General features: G+C 35.4%; 2 protein-coding genes across 4 annotated transcripts; one reads left to right on the top strand and one right to left on the bottom strand.

The window, feature by feature from the left end:
• Positions 1 to 615: 615 nt before the first annotated feature.
• Positions 616 to 9955, bottom strand: ncoa5 (nuclear receptor coactivator 5). 3 transcript variants are annotated; one of them, XM_051112416.1, is made up of 11 exons: positions 9814 to 9955; positions 6998 to 7257; positions 6716 to 6823; positions 5830 to 5887; positions 4486 to 4701; positions 4283 to 4395; positions 2838 to 2967; positions 2550 to 2749; positions 2174 to 2378; positions 1621 to 1706; positions 616 to 1535 (listed from the first exon to the last, which is right to left on the bottom strand). In XM_051112416.1, exons 2-11 carry the CDS (start codon positions 7158 to 7160, stop codon positions 922 to 924), a joined length of 1893 nt encoding a protein of 630 aa, XP_050968373.1. In that variant the 5' UTR covers positions 7161 to 7257; positions 9814 to 9955; the 3' UTR covers positions 616 to 921. The 3 variants fall into 3 exon arrangements, with proteins under 3 accessions (XP_050968373.1, XP_050968374.1, XP_050968375.1); XM_051112417.1 differs by lacking the exon at positions 6716 to 6823; XM_051112418.1 differs by lacking the exons at positions 6716 to 6823; positions 6998 to 7257.
• A 5139-nt stretch (positions 9956 to 15094) lies between these two features.
• On the top strand, positions 15095 to 20993 carry ctsa (cathepsin A). The gene is made up of 15 exons (XM_051112396.1): positions 15095 to 15204; positions 15457 to 15617; positions 15732 to 15843; positions 15957 to 16007; positions 16262 to 16348; positions 16548 to 16703; positions 16812 to 16903; positions 18411 to 18495; positions 18581 to 18672; positions 18765 to 18843; positions 19200 to 19348; positions 19444 to 19519; positions 19620 to 19709; positions 20124 to 20225; positions 20549 to 20993. Exons 2-15 carry the CDS (start codon positions 15457 to 15459, stop codon positions 20630 to 20632), a joined length of 1416 nt encoding a protein of 471 aa, XP_050968353.1. The 5' UTR covers positions 15095 to 15204; the 3' UTR covers positions 20633 to 20993.
• The last annotated feature ends 248 nt before the right edge of the window (positions 20994 to 21241 follow it).

Genomic DNA, 21241 nt, shown 5'->3' with positions numbered 1-21241 from the left:
TGTTATGAGCTCACCTGTCAATCAAACTCCCGGCAAATGGAATACATTACTTGAAACCTGAACAGATTTTAACACTAGGCATCATACACTTGCCAATTTGAAAATTGATGCAAAGAAAAACTGGGAATCATATTCTAAACAACTTAAGTTGTTCTGAACATTCAACAACATGCACCTTGCTGCTACACTAAGCAAAAAGACGTTTTGCAGCAACGCAATAGATCAAAGCACCTTTCAGTAATAGCTATATAATACAATAACTACTTTATTTTCCTTAGCGTAAAGAGCATTTTAAAATAATCTAAAGAACCTTTAAACACTATAAAAAAATGCTTTGCAGAATGGAAAGATTCCATGGATCTTAAAGGTTTTTAAATGGAACCATCAATGCCAATAAAGCATCTTTATTTTAAGAATGAAGATCCATGACAAATTAAATGTTTTTAGTTCAGTTGAAAATATCAAACATGTCTAAAATTCATAGTATGAAGCTTAAAAAAAAAAAAAAAACAGTCTGGGCCCACCATGCATTATATCCAAATCTCTATATAGTATTGCAGCCTTTATAGGTAGGACACAACCGTTTTGGAGAAACAAATCCAAGAGAGACAAAAATGTATCTAAAATTGTTTAATTAAGTCAGAAGTTGGCTGGTATATACAATGCACCAATTCCATATAAAACAACAAAAATTCTCTCATCTATTGATGCAGCATTACAATCAATCATGCTCTGTAAAGGTTCCGTCTAACACATTAGAGGAATAAAAAATAAAATAAACCGTAAAACCAGAAAACAATGAATTCACAGAAAACTTGTTTTTTTTTTTTAAATCACAAATGACACAGGAGCAAAAAAAATAATAATTTATGATAATTCAGAGCAATGCCGACTTTTCAATTCGTATCAGATTTATCAATTTCAGTAATGACGGGAATAATGGGACATAGGTGATGGATCCATGCTTTGGCCCATTCCCTGCGTTGACCGGGTCCCTTGACCCACAGATCCCATATTCACCAGGTGGTTAATGGGTCCGCTCTGAATGAGCGTATCCAAGGCTTTCTGCACACTGGGGTTGTCAAAGTTGATGCCGGTGCCCGTGGTGACCGCCGGTCTTGGGGTGCCTGTCGGCCCAGGCATACGAGCACCAGCAGGCCTCAAGGCAGGCCGGGCGTTCATCATGCTGCTCTGCGGCTGTACAGTGGCGATTTTGGGCATCCCGCCGGTGACAACAGCAGGGGCTGCGTGAGAAGACTGGAGCCCGGTGGTCTGAGGGCCAAGGCTGGAGCTGTAACCCTGTGCTTGGGCTGCCGGAGCGGGGCTGGACACTGAAGATGATCCGCTGCCGCTGTTGAAGATGCTAAGGATCTTAGCCTGGAGTTCCTGCTGTTGGTTGGTGGCAGTGGCGGGGGTGGACGCAGAGGTCAGGTGGGTGGTATGAAGGGACAGGCTAGTGTACGCAGGCTGAGCTGGAGTGGATATAGCCTGGGTTGGCTGAGAGGGCTCGTGGGTCGCTGGTGGAGGGTGTGCGACTAGAGAAAGTAAAAACAGCGAAGGATAAGGCTTGATGGGTAAAGCATAATAAAACATTGAGTTTAAAACACCTAATGGACTTACCTGCGTCAGTAGTGCCTCTGACAAGGCGATCACGTTTGTCTCTCAGATAGTCAATGAGCCTGGCCAACTCATCCGGAGTCATAAACCTGAGAGATGGAAAGACAATTCATTATATATGACACTTAACACTAGTAAAATGTAATGATTTTCAATGCCAAAACAGTTTTCCATTTTAAATAAATGCTTTTGAACTTTCTATTTGCCAAAAACCGTTAAAAATTAATGATTTCCACACAACAAAAGAAAAAAAAAAAAAACATTTGTTTCAACATTGGTAATAATCAGAAATGTTTCTTGAGCAGCAAATCAGCATATTAGAGTGATTTCTGAAGGATCATGTGACACTGAAAACTGGAATAATGATGCTAAAAATACAGAGTTGATCACAGAAATAAATTACATTTTAATATTCATTTAAATAGTTTTTTTAATTTAGTTAGTTTAAACAGTTTTTTTTTTAAACTGTAAAAATATTTAACTATGTTAATTGGATTTTTGATCAAACAAATGCAGATCTTTTCAACCCCACACTAGCTAGTATTTGTTGACCTACCTGCACTCAGACAGCAGCGTGATGTGGGTCAGGAGGGAGGCTGGATGACCCTCTCTGTCAGGTTCCCTCATCAAAACCTCATCGGCCATCTTGGCCGCCTTCCTTGCGATCTCGTCCCTTTCTTTAGCGCGGTGTTCAACTTTAAATGAGTCAAAGTTGTGGGCCACCAGCACCATGGCATCCTGCATGGGCATGTTCCTATGCTCTGCAACAAAAGTATGCTGTGGTCATCTAAAATGTTGATTATGGCTTATACAGCACTGTGTGAACATCTGAAATACTGTATAGCAATCTTGTATCAACACTGGGCTAGTTTTGAATAGTTGTGATGCTTAATTGCATTGGATTTTTCCAGCTTTCTGGAAAGGACACATACCTTGCGGGGTCCCAAAGAGGATGTTGACAGTGCATGAACGGTGTACTTGGTGCTGCTGGGTGATGATGATGGCAAAGGGCGTACGAGCCCGACTCACATCCTCCAGAGCTTGAGTCAATGACACTTCCGTATTCAGGAAGATGAGATCTACCACCATACCCAGATCCCGAACCTTCCTGCCCACCGTCTCGGCATATTCCCTGCACACAAACACAAAGCAGATAATGTAACCAGTTCTCCAGGAAAACAATTGATGCTTTAATCACTCTTCAAAGTCACGGGACTCACTTTTGCTGCTTGTTGACGACTATGACGGAACAGTCCACTGGTCTCTCAGCATCATAGCGCCTCTGCAGCTCTTCAAAATACTGCCGGTAAAGTTCATTCCTCCGGCGCTCTTCAGGACGCAACCGCTCCTCTGTAAATTCAGAATCAAAAACTTAGCAAGCTGCACTCATTGGAAAAGTTTTCACGTAAACTCCTCTGCTTGTGACCAAGACTTTGCATACTCACAAATACTCGCAAATAGTGTAATCGATACTTAGGATAATCTCCATAAAGCGTATCCATAAACAGTCACACAAAATTACCTTAAAAACAATTTTTAGTTTTCTAAAAATAGTCAAAAATAGTGTTCTTTTAATATCCTTGAGTATATTACCAGGGTATCTGCAGGATTTTAAGCTCAAACTTAAGCTTAATTTTTTTTTACACCTGCACAAATAAAATTAATACCACATGAGCAGGATAGGGCAATGTCTATGATAACATATAAAACTGTAAAATAAATAAAAAGCATGATTTACAGTTCAGATACAGGCTTTCACAAAAAATATATATGTACAAAAATAATAAACTTCACGTTTTAGCCTTTTAACTATTTTTATGAAATTTGATGAGTGAAAAATAATAATTATTATATTAATTTAAACAAGTATTATCAATGACATTAATGAAATCAATATATTTTACTGTCCTAATTGTCTAGATTTTTATAATGCATTATCTTCCTGTCGATTCACCAGTTCACATTTAAAACGTTGCATGTTTGTTGCATAAAAATATGGGCTGATTTTTGCATTGGTCTGAACAAAAACAGCAGGCTTACTGAAAATTCAATTTTATTCTCTGCCAGCAGATGGCACTTTCAGAACAGCAGAAATACAGCGGTTTTCCCGGTAACGGCACTACACATCGCAACATTGACTTTGAAACGTGCAGCGCTCCTATACATTCATTAAAATCATAGCCTTCTGAAGTTTAAGTTTAAGACAATTCTTGTCTTTCTGTCCCCAAGTTTAAAACTTCCTTTAATTAAGACCTTCTTATACCATTTAAGACTTTTTTTGGCCTAAAATATGATACAACTATATTTAAGACTTTAAGGACCAGATTACAGTTTTTATTCATATTTTTAATTATATTTTAACTTTACGTTTTGTTTTCACTTTCACATTTAGTTTCAGTAACTGTTTTTGTCATTTTTATTATTTATTATTTTTAAAATTGCTACATATTTTACATTTTTGTTACATGATTTAGTTAAACTAAAAACACTGCAACTAGCTGAAATTAAATAATTTAAAGTTTTTTATTTCACATAACATTTTATCTAAATGAAATGTTTTTAAATGGATTTAGCTAAATAGTTTTAATAGATAGATATTAAAAATAGGATTAATCATCTTTATTAAATAAAGCTTTATTTTATAGCTGTAAACAATCAAACCAACCCTCAGACTCTCTCCTGCCATTCCAGGGTTCTCTATAGCGCTCTGGGTACGGCTCTTCTTTCTTCCGATAATAGTCGTACTCTCCACGGTAATAACGATCATACCCTTCATCTCTGTGGAAGCACAGTAATGCGGTTTAGATGATGTTATATCACAGGAAAACAAAATATATAAATGAAAAACAAAATGCATTGTGAGTGCACCTGTAAGAAGGATCTTTCTCCCTGCTCTCTGACCCCCTGTATCGCTCTTCAGGCGGGGCTCTAGCTTCATGCTCTCGAGGTGGACCGGGACGCAGTTCGCGGCTATCGCCCCTCATCTCTCGACTGGTCTCACGGTGGTCTCGAGAATCTCGCCCATGCACCGGAGACCGGGAACGGGGACGGGGCTCTCGACTGTCCCCGTAAGAGCTGGCTGGCCTGAACAGACAAAATACACTCAGTCAACATGTGCCAACTAAACACTTTACTCCCAAAACTAACTAACCAACTGAGACAGAATTTTATCATGAAGTACTTAAAAGACATTATGTTAGTGGAATGGTAAAAACAAAGAACACTGTAAGCAAATGTAAAACAAATTACTTTTACCAGAAAATCTCATTCGATTAAGCGCTTTCAGAGTCAGTTGACACAGACCACAGACATAAGAGGGTGGTGCTGAAAATTAATCCTACCGGTCGCAAAATTCACGTCATTTCCCTTATAAAAACGTACCTTTCCAAATACAGCGCTCCAAAAATGAATGTTGTGGGAAAGATGTCAAACACTGTTTTAACCTTGAAAACCAGGGTCCATCATTTAGTTTCCAAAAGTCAAATTTCAGAAAAATGAACAGCAGGTTTTAGGATAAAAATGCACTTTTATTAAATTGTCTTTTTTTGTTGTTGTTTGGGTTTTTTTTAAGCAACGTAAGTTTTTAATTTTAAAGCTGCTTTAAAATACACCAACGAAACGAACCGCACTGTTCCACGACCGCAAAATAATTAGTCTCAAGTTCTTTTAAAACTGAGGTGGTGATGATGAATGGACTGGAAGGAAAAACACCAACCTCCAAAAATAAATAAAACATCCAACAATTGAATGATCTGCATAAATTAGTTTTAAATGTTTCCATCCTACTTGAGTTGAGCACATGAAATAATTAGGTTTTTGGGAAGGTTTTAATGCTAAGTGAGTGTTAATTGGAGGTGTCGTACAAGACTCCAGCAGCGAATGTCAGTGGACGATGTCGAAAACCGTGCATAGTAAGTGAACAGAATGAGTAACACACCGTTTAGACAAAGACACACCAAGGGAAACGTACTCAAATTACCCTTTCAACTTTATTTCAGTTAATTCTGACACATCTAAAAGTGAGGAAGAAAAAAAAAATAGAACAAACTAAAAACCGAAGAGCCACGAGAAATATAGATTGAACCGTTTTCGCGCGCTCAACGATATTGATGTTTTAGAACTTTCGATGAATTCCATTGTGGAGGGAAAAACGTTTACCAAAACTCTCGATAGAGGTCGTCTTCATTAGCAAAAATCCCAGCGATACTTTACCTGCGTGGAGGGCTTGACCTGGATTTATTCTGTCGTCTCTCCGCTGCCATATTTACATCTGCAAATAAACCAATCCAAACGTTCAATATGACAAAAGACGGAAATATTTCAGAGCCAAACGAGTTGGTTTTTTTTCTCTCTCTTTTACTGAGATGACAAACATTTAACATTCTGTTAGTTGTGTCTAAATTCTAAGCATTTCCAAAATTTCAATAGCAGTTGAAAATTAAGTAGTACAATGTTGGGGAAAAAGCAGCAAAGGATCTTGTGAACCTGTGCATCATGTGTACATCAGTATTTGAGATTCCCAGCTGTAAACACTTATTAAACACCTCTCGAATTAGACCGTCTAGACAACTAACTGGCACTTTGCAGAAATAATAATAGCCCATGGATCTCTTTAAAAAACAAAAAAAGTAAGTACAAATTAAATTAAAGCATTACCCATTCAAGAAATGGATTCAAAATTACAACCCTATTGTGTGTTTTTTAATTACAGTCAGGAAGATTATAACTTTAGTCAAGAAGAACAAGTCCAGTGAAATGGGAAAACATGAGACTTGAATGTTAATTCATTTCTTTAAGTCAAAGGTTAACAATATGTAACCTATCTGTAAAACATTCCATTAGATTTATAGCTTTTATTAATAAGTTTACATATACAAAAACTCATAGTACAAGGAGTAGAGAAAAAAAACTAATGTGCAATTTGCATCTTTAAGTTAAATTTTGTCTTTATTACATTCACCACATTGTGGTTATTACAGTAAAATTACAGTCATACAATTAACTGGCCCTATGTTTTATTTCTCTTAAGCTAAAATTTAAAACTCGATGTAATGACTTTCTAAATCATTCCAGTGTTTAATACCAAATCAGACCTTACCTAGTTTATAACCTCTATAAATTCGACCGTTATGTCCGGCTTTAGCGGCCTCGGCATCCTCCACTCGCTCAAACTGCACAAATCCGTACCCACGAAACAGGGACAAAGCTGGAAAAGGGAACAATCATTTTCGTTTTACGCAAAAAAGGCGTTTACCGGTGGATTTTTGGCCTAAGCTTCCCTTGCTTTCTGCAAATCGAAACCAAAGTCTAAAGAACTTGTAGCGAACACTACAAAATAAGACTTTCCGAAACGTCTAAATAAGTCTTTGACGCTACTAACCCTGTATTTTCCCATATGGCCTGAACAGATCCTCCATGTCCTTCTTCGCCATGTGTGCCGTGGGCAAATTTCCAACAAAAATCCGTCGCTCCAGGTCACGAGGGTCATTGCTGTTGGTGGTGTACGAGGGTGGCGTATTACTCCGGCTTCTTCTGTGCGACATGCCTCTACGAGCTTTAGGTTCAACGGCCCGTTTTCAAGGAACGCTTGCAGGTGATTTTAGTTACAAGACTATTCGATTAGCTATATTTCCCCAAGGTCTTGAAATTGACGATGCATCGACATGTAAGAAAAAAGAGATTCCAAAGGTAAAATGATTGGGCATTGTAAGAAAACACAGCAGAAGTCTTTAAAAGTCAACATGAAATCAAAATCATCCAGGCTTACTTTTCTTTAAACACACCTTGACATCTTGATGCAGATTGATTTGATCATTATTCATTTTCTTATTGAATACCCCGTTTCATTCTAAAATACTGCGCCAATGTTGTTTCACGTTGACTTTAAAAACTTGAAACTTGAAAAAGTTCACAACAAGTAGAATTTCTAAGTGCAGCTGAATTCACATGCTGTGTTTCACTGCCTGATCGAGTGACACATGAACACTTTACGGTCATTTATACCAAATAAAATGTTGGAAAAAAAAAAAGTAACTTTTTTGGCTTAGTGAGGCCTTGATCGCAGGAGTCCTTGGATTTTGCAGCTGCACTTCAAGTCAGTAACATTCTCATTTAAAGATGCTCCTCAGATTTTTGAAATGAAACACATTTCTCAAGAATTTTATGAGACGAAAGGAAAACCTGTTGAAAGAACTGACCACAAACGGGTTTCCATGGACCACGTAACGGAAAATACGAGAGCTTCCCGTTGAAGATAACATCAAATCTTGAATCCACCTAAAAGAGTAATTAAATTCATGGGGATAAACATAAAATGCTCCCCGAAAATTTCTTGCAGGTTGTCCAAAGTTTCAAAATTCGCTAACGTTGGTGTCCACAACATAGAGGCGACGCTTGAAGAAAACATTGGCCAAAAACATTGGCCATCATCAAATATTTGCTCTACAATAAAGCACTGAATTGACCAAATCTTATTTTCCATTGCAACGCACATCGAAAGGAATCGTCACGCAGTTTCTTGGACACCGAAAGCTCACAGATGCTGTAGTCTTTGTGGTCCACTTCGGCATTCTGGTGAAATTTTGGTAAGCTGCGAAACATGATGACCCTGTGTTTCCAAACCTGCTCAACACCTTACCAGACGAATGTTGGTCGTTCCACCTTAAATGATTTTTCACTTTTTCGGATGACTCTACCTCAAGAATATCAACTGTCTGAAAAAGCCAACAACGGAGAGTGAAAAACCATGTAATTCACATAATAAATGTGACCCTGGACCACAAAACCAGTCTTAAGTCGCTGGGGTATATTTGTAGCACTAGCCAAAACTACATTGTGTGGGTCAAAATTATTGATTTTTCTTTTATGCCAAAAATCATTAGGAAATTAAGTACAGATCATGTTCCATGAAGACATATTGTAAAATTCCTACTGTAAATATATGAAAAATTAAGTTTTGATTAGTAATATACATTGTTAAGAACTTTATTTGGACAGCTTTAAAGGTGATTTTCTCAATATTTTGATTTTTCTGCACCCTCAGATTCCAGATTTTCAAATAGTTGTATCTCGACCAAATATTGTCCTATCCTAACAACTATACATCAATGAAAAGCTTACTTATCCAGCTTTCAGATGATGTATAAATCTCAATTTTGAAAAATTTACCCTTATGACTGGTTTTGTGATCCAGGGTCACGTATTATCAGATTACAAGATATACTATGTACTATACTCTTAAAATTAGAGACAGTAAGTTAAAAAAAGGGTGAGTTCAATTGTTTTAAAACTTAATACTAAAGTCAATCCAATTAAAGTTAGTGCAGTTTATTTATCTTAGTGTTAGAATGATGTTTTGATGAACAGGTGTTAGGCACAAATAAAATAAATATACATTTAACTATGGGCTTAACACATAAAATTAAATTTCTTATAATTCATAATTTTGACTCTCTATTACTTATTTGAATATATTAAGTATATAGAAGTATAGGTTAAAAACACACCTGTTCCTACTGTCTCACACTGTTCAAAAATTCTGAACAATTTACTGCTACTGTAGAATTTTGGGTGAGTTTTTTAATACTTTGTTTCAGTATCAGCCTCCATTGTCATATTTCCAGTGCTTTTTCTATTATTCAAAAGGTAGAGACAATGAAAACGGGCAAGAAGTGAAAGTAAACAGCATGGATCCTCGACAGCGCCACAACAACTCTTCAGCCATTTTGTGACAAGTGTCGTGACGTCACGCGAAATCAAACCGTGTAAAAGAAAGCGCAAATGTCACTGCAAACGACAGAGACCGCGTATTCCTGTGAAAATAGATGCATATCGTGCAAATCCCGTTCGTTTATTAGCTGTAGGGACAACCGCGCATACTTCGTCAAGCATGGGATTCGATCAGACGCCATGTTGCTCCATAAATCCGCACAGTAGATGCTCCGCTGCTTTGAATTCGTTCGTACGAGTTTCTTTTTCAATCGAGTGCGTTCGTGTTCAAGTTGAACGATTCAAATATTGTGTTCTTGCTACCAAAACAACATTTACGGCTTTCAACAATCAAAAAGAACAATCGATGCTTCGACTAACAGGGAAGCTAACAAGCTAGCTTACATTTATAACAATGAATGCAGTTGGAGCTCCAGAATTTTCGATTCCTGAGAAGAGTTTTGTCAGATTATGGAAGCAAACCCTTACCGTTACCATGGGAACCTGGAAACTATCCGGCGATTTTCTCGCGGCGTCTGGTTTGTGCGAACAATTGAAATGAAAGTCCCGTTGCAAAACTGCCGCAACCTTGCGGGGATCCTGTGCGGAACTGCGAGTTGCTTAGAGACGGTGTTGTGGCGCTGTTTTCAAAATAAAAGCACCAGTGCTAAAGTTCCTTTATATAAAAAAAAGTCCTTAATTTCCGTTCAGACAGACTTGAAAATACACAAATAAAAAAATAATACATTTAGAAGAACAAGATATCTTGAACGCTATAAGTTAGAAGTTTAACAATTCTAAATCAATTCATCAATCACAAAATACACACCAAAAAAGTATTTTCCAATGCATTTCCAGTACTGGCTTCGATGTGAATATGAAAATAGAAATCAAGTCGAGTCAAGTCACGTCGAGCTTTATTGTCATTCTGCTACATGTGTGGACATATAATAGAACGAGATGTCGTGTCTCACAGGACCAGGATGCTACATACTAGTTAATAACATCATATAAACATACAACAGTACACGAACTAGATGAGTAAAGTTTGAGAACAAACTTTAAGTTGGCTTGAGAAAGCCTAGCCTAAGGGTTTGAAGCAGTTGTAAAAGTATGAAAGCATCTAGCATGATTTAACATTTAGCATGTTGTTAGCATAATTAGCAAATTACTAGAATGTTGTTAGCATGATTAGCAAGTTACTAGCATGTTTCTAGCCTGATTAGCATGTTGATAACATGTTTCGCACATGATTAGCATGTTACTAGCATGTTTCTAAGATGGCTAACATGTTACTAGCTTGTTGTTAACATGTTTTTAGCATGATTAGCTTATTACTAGCATGTTGTTAACATGATTGGCATGTTGGTAGCATGATTAGCATGTTGCTAGCATGATTAGCAAGTTACTAGCATGTTGCTAGGATGTTGCTAACATGTTTCTAACATGGTTAGCATGTTGCTAGCACGATTAGCATTATATTAGCATGTTGTTAGCATGTTTCTAACATGGTTAGCATGCTGCTAGCATGTTTAGCAAGTTACTAGCATGTTGCTAGCATGATTACCATGTTACTAGCATGTTGTTGACATGTTTCTAGTATGATTAGCATGTAACTAGCACGTTGCTAGCATGATTACCAAGTTACTAGCATTTTGTTAGCATGATTACCATGTTACTAGCATGTTGCTAACATGATTAGCATGTTGCTAGCATGTTTCTAACATGATTAGCATGTTGCTAGCACGATTAGCATGTTACTAACATGCTTTTAACATGATTAGCATGTTGCTAACACGATTAGCATGTGCTAACATGATTAGCATGTTACTAGCATGTTGCTAGCATGATTTAGATAGCTAGATAGATTAGAAATATTAGAAATATTAGAGTCTAAATTGATTAGAAATAGTACACAAAAGGGAAGCCTGGTTGAGCCTCAAAGGATTCTGGGAGTTTAGATTTGAATTTTGTCAGTTGGAGTTTGAAGAGTGTTGCTCATTTGAACAATCCGTCAATGTAAGTCTATGGGACTTTTAGTGGTTTTGAAAGTCTGGTTTATGAAAACTGTAAGCCGGATCACTTAGAAAAGATACAGCACACTGAGTCAGACCAGTCTGAAGGTCTGGGCCAAATTTTGGTGGTTCTAGCTTGAAAGCTCTAGGAGGAGACAGATACCGAAATTTGGCTCAGAAGAAGAATAATAATAATATTCTTAAATAGTAGATCAGTAAGTTGGCTTTCTCAAGCCAACTTAATAAGAAAAGCAATTACAGATTTATACAACGGTTAACCATTTGACTATACATATACTATAAATACTATATAATAAATAGTTGACTAGACATACAAGACTGAGACAACAAAAACTTTACATAAGTGCTGTACATGACGTTTTACAAAAGAGACATTTGTACATGAAATTGTGCAAAAGAGCTTTTGAGGGAAGCAGCGCATAGTGCAATGCACAAATAAACATATATAATCCCATTGAGTCTTTGTAGCAGCAAGTGTTTATAAAAAGTGTCTAATGTATGTAGGTGTGTTACTACAAGTGGTTTGTATAGCCCACTCACCTGTGTGTAACACACTCAGAATAATTCTTTATTTGTACACTACTAGTCAAAAGTTTTTGAACAGTAAGATTTGTCATGTTCTTTTTCTTTAAAGAAGTCTCTTCTGCTCACCAACGTGATTTTAAAATAAAATTTATTTCTGTGATCAAAGCTACATTTTCAGCATCATTACTCCAGTCACTTGATCCTTCAGAAATCATTCTAACATGTTGATTTATTAAGTTGGCTTGAGAAAGCCAACTTACTGATCTACTATTTAAGATTATTATTATTATTCTTCTTCTGAGCCAAATTTCGGTTTCTACTTCCTCCTAGAGCTTTCAAGGTAGAACCACCAAACTCGGCCCAGACCTTCAGACTGGTCTGACTCGGTGTGCTGTATCTTTTCTAACTGATCCGGCTTACGGTTTTCATAAACCAGACTATCAAAACCACCAAAAATCCCATAGACTTACATTGACGGAATGTTCAAATGAGCAACACTCTTCAAACTCCAACTGACAAAATTCAAATCTAAACTCCCAGAATCCTTTGAGGCTCAATCAAGCTTCCCTTCTATGTACTATTTTTAATCCATTTAGACTCATTTAAGCTTCCACTCTAATATTTGTAATATTTCTAATCTATCTAGCTAAGTCATACTAGCAACATGCTAGTAATTTGCTAATCATGCTAACAACATGCTAGTAACATGCTAATCATGTTAGAAACATGCTAATAAAATTCTAGTAACATGCTAATCATGCTAACAACATGCTAATAACTTGCTAATCATGATAGAAACATGCTAGCAACGTGCTAGTAACATGCTAATCATGCTAACAACATGCTAATCATGTTAGAAACATGCTAACAACATGCTAATCAGCTTGAAGCATGCTAGTAACTTGCTAGCCATGTTAGCAACATGCTAATCATGCTAACAAAATGCTAACAACGTGCTAGTAACATGCTAATCATGTTAACAACGTGCTAGTAACTTGGTAATCATGCTAGCAACATGCTAGTTACATGTTAATCATACTAGAAACATGCTAACAACATGCTAGTAACATGCTAACCATGCTAGCAACGTGCTAGTTACATGCTAATCATACTAGAAACATGCTAACAACATGTTAGTAACTTGTTAATCATGTTAGAAACATGCTATTAACAACATGCTAGTTACATGTTAATCATACTAGAAACATGCTAACAACATGCTAGTAACATGCTAACCATGCTAGCAACGTGCTAGTTACATGCTAATCATACTAGAATCATGCTAACATCATGCTGATAACTTGTTAATCATGCCAGAAACATGCTAGCGACATGCTAATCATGCTAGATATATGCTATCAACTTTGCTAATCATGCTAGAAACATGTTAACAACAAGCTAGTAACATGTTAGCCATGTTAGAAACATGCTAGTAACATGCTAATCATGTGCGAAACATGCTATCAACATGCTAATCAGGCTAATCATGCTAACAACATTCTAGTAACTTGCAAATTATGATAACAACATGCTAATCAGCCTATAAAAATACAAGCAATAAGCTAATCATGCTAAAACATGTTAACAATATGTTAAATCATGTAAGCAATGTGTTAAATCATGCTAGCTGCTTCCATACTATTACAACTGCTTCAAACTTTCAGGCTAGGTTTTCTCAAGCCAACTTAAAGTTTGTTCTCAAACTTTACTCATCTAGTTTTATTTTATTTTTTCAGCATTCTTTGATGAATAGAAAGATCCAAAGATCAGCATTTATCTAAAACAAAAAGCTTTTGTAACATTATACACTATATCATTGAAAAGCTTGGAGTCAGTTTTTTTTAATTAATATTTTTTTTTTTACCAAAGACGCTATAAGTTGCTCAAAAGTGATGATGATGATGATGATGATGACATTTATAATGTTCCAAATATTTCTGTTTCAGATAAATGCTGTTCATCTGAACTTTTGATTCATCAAAGAAACCTGAAAAAAATCTACTCAGCTGTTTTCAACATAATAAAAATGTTTTTGAGCAGCAAATCAGCACATTAGAATGATTTCTGAAGGCTCATGTGACACTGAAGACTGGAGTAAAGGTGTGATCACGCCATATCAACTTGTAAACTTGTAAGCACTTAAAAAAAATTATTACTCCTCTAAAAAAGGGGGAAAGATACATGTATAGATACTGCAGTGTACTATAATATAAAAACATATGTAAGTGTTCATACTTTTACAAACAAAACAGTAAGTAATGAATTTAAACAGACACGCTTTCTGTGTTCTGCAATATTTAGCAGTAGCACAAGTGTAATGTAATGTAATTTAATTTAATGTAATGTAATGTGTTTTACAGCTTTTAGTGACATAACATTCTTTCAGGCAGGTTCATTTTGTTGACTGTCGCAAAATCCCCAGTCAGAGGACTTGTTGAACATCACGTGTTGTCATCTCGTAATTACGGTAATTACGATATTGTGAAGGCAGCATAATGATGCTAAAAATTCAGCTTTAAAATCACAGGAATAGAAACCTCTTTTTTCTGTGGTACTTAAAGAATTAGATATTTATAGAAATACTATTAAGGAGAGTACAAACAAAAAAGCTATAAAAACTCTGTGCTTGTTTGATTCATTTAAGTTATGATTTAGAAAGGCCTGTCATTTTCTTTTCTTTCTTTTTTTTTTTTTTTTTTTTTGTTCTTGTATTTATTTTTTAATTTATTTTATTTGTTGGTTATTTTTATTATTGTGTAGTTTATGTACTTATGTTCATAATACATGTAAGTACTTGTTATATTTTTTGTGTACACCCTTGGCACTTTTGTACATGTTGTTCAAGCATTAATAAAAAAAAAAAAAAAAAATGACAACGCTTTGAGAAGAAAAAAAAATCACAGGAATAAAAGACATTTTAAATTATATTCAAATAGAAAACGGTTGTTTTTCAGAATTGTACATTTTTTCCTGTACGGATCAATCAAATGCAGACTCGGTTTATCAGAAGAGACTTTTTAAAATAAATAAATAAAATTCACTATTTTTGACTGGTGGTGTATTTTACACTACATTTCCAGTATTGGATTCAATGTGAAAATGAAAATAGAAATAATTCTTTTTTTTTTTTTTTTTTTGTAAGTTGTTTTGTTTGTTTTTAGAATATTTGGCAGCTTAAATGTCGTGCACTTTTATTTTGACACAGAGTACGAAAACCATCATGTGACTTCATCACGGGAAAGTTGAAGTCACATGAATTTCGGGGTCTACTTAAGCAGTTTTCTAGCCGGTTAACATTGTTGCTCCAACACCTGGAAAGGTAAGACTAATAAAATAACACTGTAAGCAATTTTTTATCTTTCGTTTGCTGAATGATATTAGTCTGTACCTCAGATTTACACCGTCACTGAAGGTTGAATAGTTTATTTCCTGGTTAGTGCTCTGAGTTAGATGAAAGGTTATATAGTTTTCCCTTTGGATTTTGCTCTTTTAAAATGATTATTATAACTGATGAGTTTTCTTTTACTATAAAAGGTTCAGTCAGTAACTGTGATGTTTTCCTGTGTTTCAGATGCATCTTGTGCTGGTGTGTTTGCTGCTGGGGGTGTTGGAGGTTTCTGGAGCTCCAGATGCAGATGAAGTCAAATATCTGCCTGGACTTTCAAAACAGCCCAGTTTCAAGCATTATTCTGGATACTTCAAGGTGGCAAATAACAAGCACCTTCACTACTGGTAAGATGGACTGTCTGATATTTTCGCTTAGTGAAATGACTCTAAAAATAGCTTTCAAAAATTCCCATATGTAAATGTCCAACATGAATGTGTTTTGTTCCTGTTGTTCCTCAGGTTTGTTCAGTCTCAGAAAGATCCGGCCAGCAGTCCGGTTGTTCTGTGGCTTAACGGAGGACCGGGATGCAGCTCCTTAGATGGTTTGCTCACAGAACATGGACCTTTCCTGGTGAGAGTTCAGAACGCTTCTTTATATAACTGTTCACAATTAACTTTAGCTATATATTTAAAAACATAAATGCATTAAATAATGCACATTATTCATTCTCTGGTTATTCACAGATCCAAGATGACGGTGCAACTCTAGAATATAATCCTTACTCTTGGAACAAGGTGTGGATTATGTCTTCCTTTTTTTTTTTTTTTTTTAGTCATTATTATTGTTTTTGGTTAAATATTATTTCAGCGTTCCCATATGTGTTATTGCTGTCGTTTGAAATGAGGAAGTCATATGGTCAGTTTTTATCTCAAGCAGCAGTTTCAGTGACTGGACTATGACACTCCCCTCAGCGAGTCACATGCTTTTATGCGCTTTAATTTTGAGCGATAGCAATTTTATTGTACTAAACTTAAGCCCTTTTTCTCAGATTGCAAATGTCTTATACCTGGAGTCACCAGCAGGTGTCGGCTTCTCCTACTCTGATGACAAGAAGTACACAACCAATGACACAGAGGTATGAACTTAATATTATAATAACTTAGTACTTAAAAAAAACATTATAATTTCTGCTATGTAGGTGTATCATAAGATGCGCAAATGCATGGATTGTACAGATTCTTTATATAGAATAATGCATTGTGTAGCACAAATACTAGTAGCACTGTATATAATCAAAAAACAAAATGTTAACCATATTATCACTGACTTTCCAGGTGGCCACAAACAACTACTTGGCCTTGAAAGAATTTTTCAGGTTGTTTCCTGAGTTCAGCAAGAATGAGTTTTTCCTGACTGGCGAGAGTTACGGAGGCATTTACATTCCCACGCTGGCTGAAATTGTCATGGAGGACAGCAGCATCAATTTACAGGTAGAAATTTTGACTGTATTGCCTATAAACAACACAGGATGTTGTTTCTGTGTATTCTGTCTTGATCCGTGCAATTCTATATGGTGTGTGTGTGTATTTGTCTTGTAGGGTATCGCAGTTGGAAATGGCCTGTCCAGTTATGAGCTAAATGACAATTCACTTGTCTATTTTGCATACTATCATGGACTTCTTGGGACTAGGTATAGTATTTTTTTCACTATGACTTTTGCGTGTGATTTTTATATGTGAAGGCAAGTGTAACTGTTATTTATGGTTATTGTGGTGCGTTCTGTACAGGGAAGCGGTATGAATTGTAAATATGTGATCCTGGACCACAAAACCAGTCATAGGAGTCCATTTTTTTTTTTTTTTTTTTTTTTTTTTTTTTTTCTGTATACAGTTGAGATGTATACATCATCTGAACACTGAATAAATAAGCTTTCCGCTGATGTATGGTTTGTTAGGATAGGACCGTATTTGGCTGGGATAAAACTATTTGAAAATCTGGAATCTGAGGTTTTTTAAATTAAAATATTGGGAAATTCCCATTTTAAAGTTGTCCAAGTGAAGTTCTTCGCAATGCATATTGCTAATGAGAAATTAAGTTTTGAGATATATACGATAGGAAATGTACAAAATATCTTCATATATCAATATCAATCTTCAAATATCAAATAACATGATCTTTACATAATATCCTGATGATTTTTGGCATAAAAGAAAAATCTATTATTTTGACCCATACAATGTATTTTTGGCAGTTGCTACAAATACACCCTTGCTACTTAATCAGAATCAGAATTAGCTTTATTCGCCAAGTGTGCGCAAACACACAAGGAATTTGTTGGGGTTTTTTTTTTTTTTTTTTTTTTTTTTTTTTTTTTAAGGTGCTCCTGGTACATGCATACATACAACATTTAAATAAAATAAAAACTTAAAAATAAATAATAATGTATGAATCTGGAACAGATGATTTATGTACAGATTTGTGCATTATCTTCTCTATATACAGCTATATAAATAAGAGATGTGCATGAGTATTTACATAATAATACTACAGAAAGAGACAATAATTAGAAATGGAGAAAGAAATACAGAAATGAATTGTAGAACCCAGGTAATGTTCATGTTTATCTGTTTAAGCTGGAGATGGCATTTGGGAAAAAGCTGTTTTTATGTCTAGATGTTTTAGTGCTCAGGCATCTGTAGCATCTGCCTAAAGGGGAGAAGTGCAAACAGGTTGTGTCCGGGGTGAGAAGGGTCTTGGATGATGTTTCCTGCCCGTTTCTTCACTCTGGAGATGTATAAGTCCTGAAGGTTGGGCAGGTGCACACCAGTGATTCTTTCTGCTGTCCTAACAGTCTGTTGCAGTCTTCTTATATCTGATTTACTGGCTGCCCCAAACCAGACAGTTATAGAAGAGCACAGAACTGACTCAATGACAGCGGAGTAAAACTGTGTCATCAGTGCCTGTGGTAGATTGAACTTTTTCAGTTGACGAAGAAAGTACAACCTCTGCTGGGCTTTTTTCACAGTGAAGTCAATGTGAATGTTAAGACTGGTTTTGTGGTCCAGGGTCACATACAAGTAAATTGTGAATAAACAAAAATTAAATTGTAAAAATGTATTATTTATTTGTGCATTTTATTAATGCATGTGTGCATTTAATGTATTTGTGTATTTATTTTTGCTTATTTTTTTATGTAGATTGTGGACTGACCTGCAGAACTTTTGCTGCAAAGATGGAGTGTGTAACTTCTACGATAGCCAGGATGTGAACTGCTCGATATCTGTAAGTTAAACTGTGCTTTTTCGAATGCTTTAAAATGTCATGTCTTATTACTTGCCTTTTTCTTATCTTTACATTTATTCTTTAGCTCTCTACAGTTCAAACTATAGTCTACAATTCAGGGCTCAACATTTATAACCTGTATGCACCCTGTGCCGGAGGTGTTACGCAGAGATTTGGGTGAGCTTGAATCAGTTATGTGGAGTAACTGTTGAGTATCATTTTTATATGAAGATGTTCCAGTGTCATTTTGTTTTGTGTTCTAAAACCAGCTTTGAAAACGGCCAGTTTGTGATTCGAGACATGGGCCACCACTTCCTCAACCATCCACTGTCCAAAGCACGGAATGAGGTAGAGAAACCAATTTATGTGCTGCTTTCGGAAAGCAAAGTTTCATTTTCAAAATGCGCTCACTAATGCACTCTCATTATTCAAACCTGTAAAAGGTTTTGATTTGCAATTTGAGCATTTTTGATGCTCTTATAACTTTTGATTTTAATAATATTGAATATATTCCCATTTATAGCCGCTCTCTCATTATATTTGCATATTCAAATGTGATTTGTTTCCTCACACAACATTGGTTCTTATATCAATATTCATTTTGAAGGGGATTTAGAAACCATTTTATAATTTTGGAATGATGTGAACTGTCACTTCAAATGGTGGTAATAGTTTTTTAATCCCTTTTATTCCCATTGAATCAGAAACTGCGAGGTATAGTCTCCCTGCTTGAATCTTCAAGGCTCGATCCTCCGTGTACCAACTCCACGCCATCCACCCTGTACCTCAACAACCCGCTAGTGAAGTCTGCTCTCCACATCTCACCCAATTCTTTGGACTGGGTCATGTGCAGGTGTGTTGAATGGACTTTATTAATCCAAATGTGTTTTCTAATAATGGTAATTAGTCTTGGAGCTTCATTTGAAGTTGCCCGGTTGTTTGTTGCAGTGCTGAAGTCAATCTGAACTACAACCGCCTGTTCATGGACGTGAAGAAACAGTACCTGAAGCTTCTTGGAGCACTAGTGAGTGATGGGAATTTAAATAGTTATGAATCAAATATTTACCAGTTCTTGTTGATTTCTATATATATTTAAAAAATGTATTTTTTTTTATTTTAAACAGAAATACCGTGTGCTGGTATATAATGGAGATGTAGACATGGCCTGCAACTTCTTAGGAGACGAGTGGTTTGTGGAGTCTCTCCAGCAAGAGGTCAGTTGTTGCCCACTGATATTGTGTGTCCTACTTTAAGTCTTGGTCTGGATGTGTGGGTTGTTGTTGTTGTTGTTGTTGTTGTTGTTGTTTTTAAACTATTTAATTTTATTATTTATTATTTGTATTCATCATCAACAATAATAATAATAATAATAATTTTTTTTTTATTATTATTATTATTATATTTCACATTTTAGAAAATTTTACTAATGTTATTTTTATTTTTTTTTTTTTTTTTTTTTTTTTTTTTTTTCTTAATGTTATTAATTATTTATTTATTTTATTTTATGTTATTTATTTTTTTTTTGAGAAAGCATTTGCCATTTTTGTGTGATTATGTAACAGACAGCCTGTATTTGCAGTCTAAGACTACTTTTATTTATTTCACTCTTACTTCATTTTCTCCAACAGGTCCAGGTGCAGCGCAGACCTTGGATTTATTTCAATGGTGAAACTCAGCAGATCGGCGGCTTTGTCAAGGAATTCAGCCACATTGCTTTCCTCACAGTGAAGGTAAGACTGCAGTAAAACCCATGGTACACTTTCTCTGTGACTGATTAAAAAGCTAAATTAATTGGGAAAGCAATGACATGACTATTTCAAATGTCTCCCGAGCTGCCTACATAAACAGCATTTTAGGCACCATTGGCAGCTTACTAGGGTTTAGAATGGAGAACTGCATACACTGCTATTGTAAACTAGTTTTACTTTATCTGTGACCTCCATCTAATATGAGAGCTTTTTTTTTTTTTTGAACTCATTATTATTTTTTTTTTTTTTTTTTTTTTGTATTCAGTGAACTTTTTGTAAATTGTATTTATCTGTGTCCTCCACAGGGTTCAGGTCACATGGTTCCCACTGACAAACCCATAGCGGCCTTCACAATGTTCAGTCGCTTCATCACCAAACAACCTTACTAGAACACACTCAGGGATTTTAACTTTTTTTTTTTTTTTTTTTTTTTTTTTTTGAATATGAATTTGCACTGTCACACTGATAAAATGCTTCCGATCAATGCTTACTGTTTATTGCACAATTTTAGCTTATGTCTTTATTAAACATGAAACTGTAGCTTTTATTATTCAGTTTATTTTGTCATCTGTTAAGGTATTAATTCCTCACTGTGCTAATTGTATACCTTTGTTAAGGTGTTCTTTGATTGTGGTTTAAAGTTATGTATATGATCTCTGGTACTTTTTGTGCTCATAAGGGAATCATTTTTGTGCCTTTTTATCTCTTTTCCCCCCAGTTTTTTTTAAATTAAAATTTCTATGATTTTAAGTTTTTCTGTGATCTTTTATTTTTAAAAAGTGTATTTAAACTCATTTAATCATTTCAATGATGAACTAAACAAGTTTTAAGATAAAAAAACGGCAACATCTGATTTTTACCAGTCATTTTTATAAAGAGGTACAGTGATTTCATTCACAAATGAGGATGGCAAACAATCAATATACGATAAAACGTGTACAAAAAATACATAAAATTCAACTAAAAGTACAAATACAATTAGTTTTATACATCTAAGC

This window comes from Labeo rohita, chromosome 6 (genome assembly GCF_022985175.1).
Source record: "Labeo rohita strain BAU-BD-2019 chromosome 6, IGBB_LRoh.1.0, whole genome shotgun sequence".
In the NCBI taxonomy this organism is placed as follows: domain Eukaryota; kingdom Metazoa; phylum Chordata; class Actinopteri; order Cypriniformes; family Cyprinidae; genus Labeo; species Labeo rohita.
This window is presented reverse-complemented; position numbering and strand designations above follow the sequence as displayed.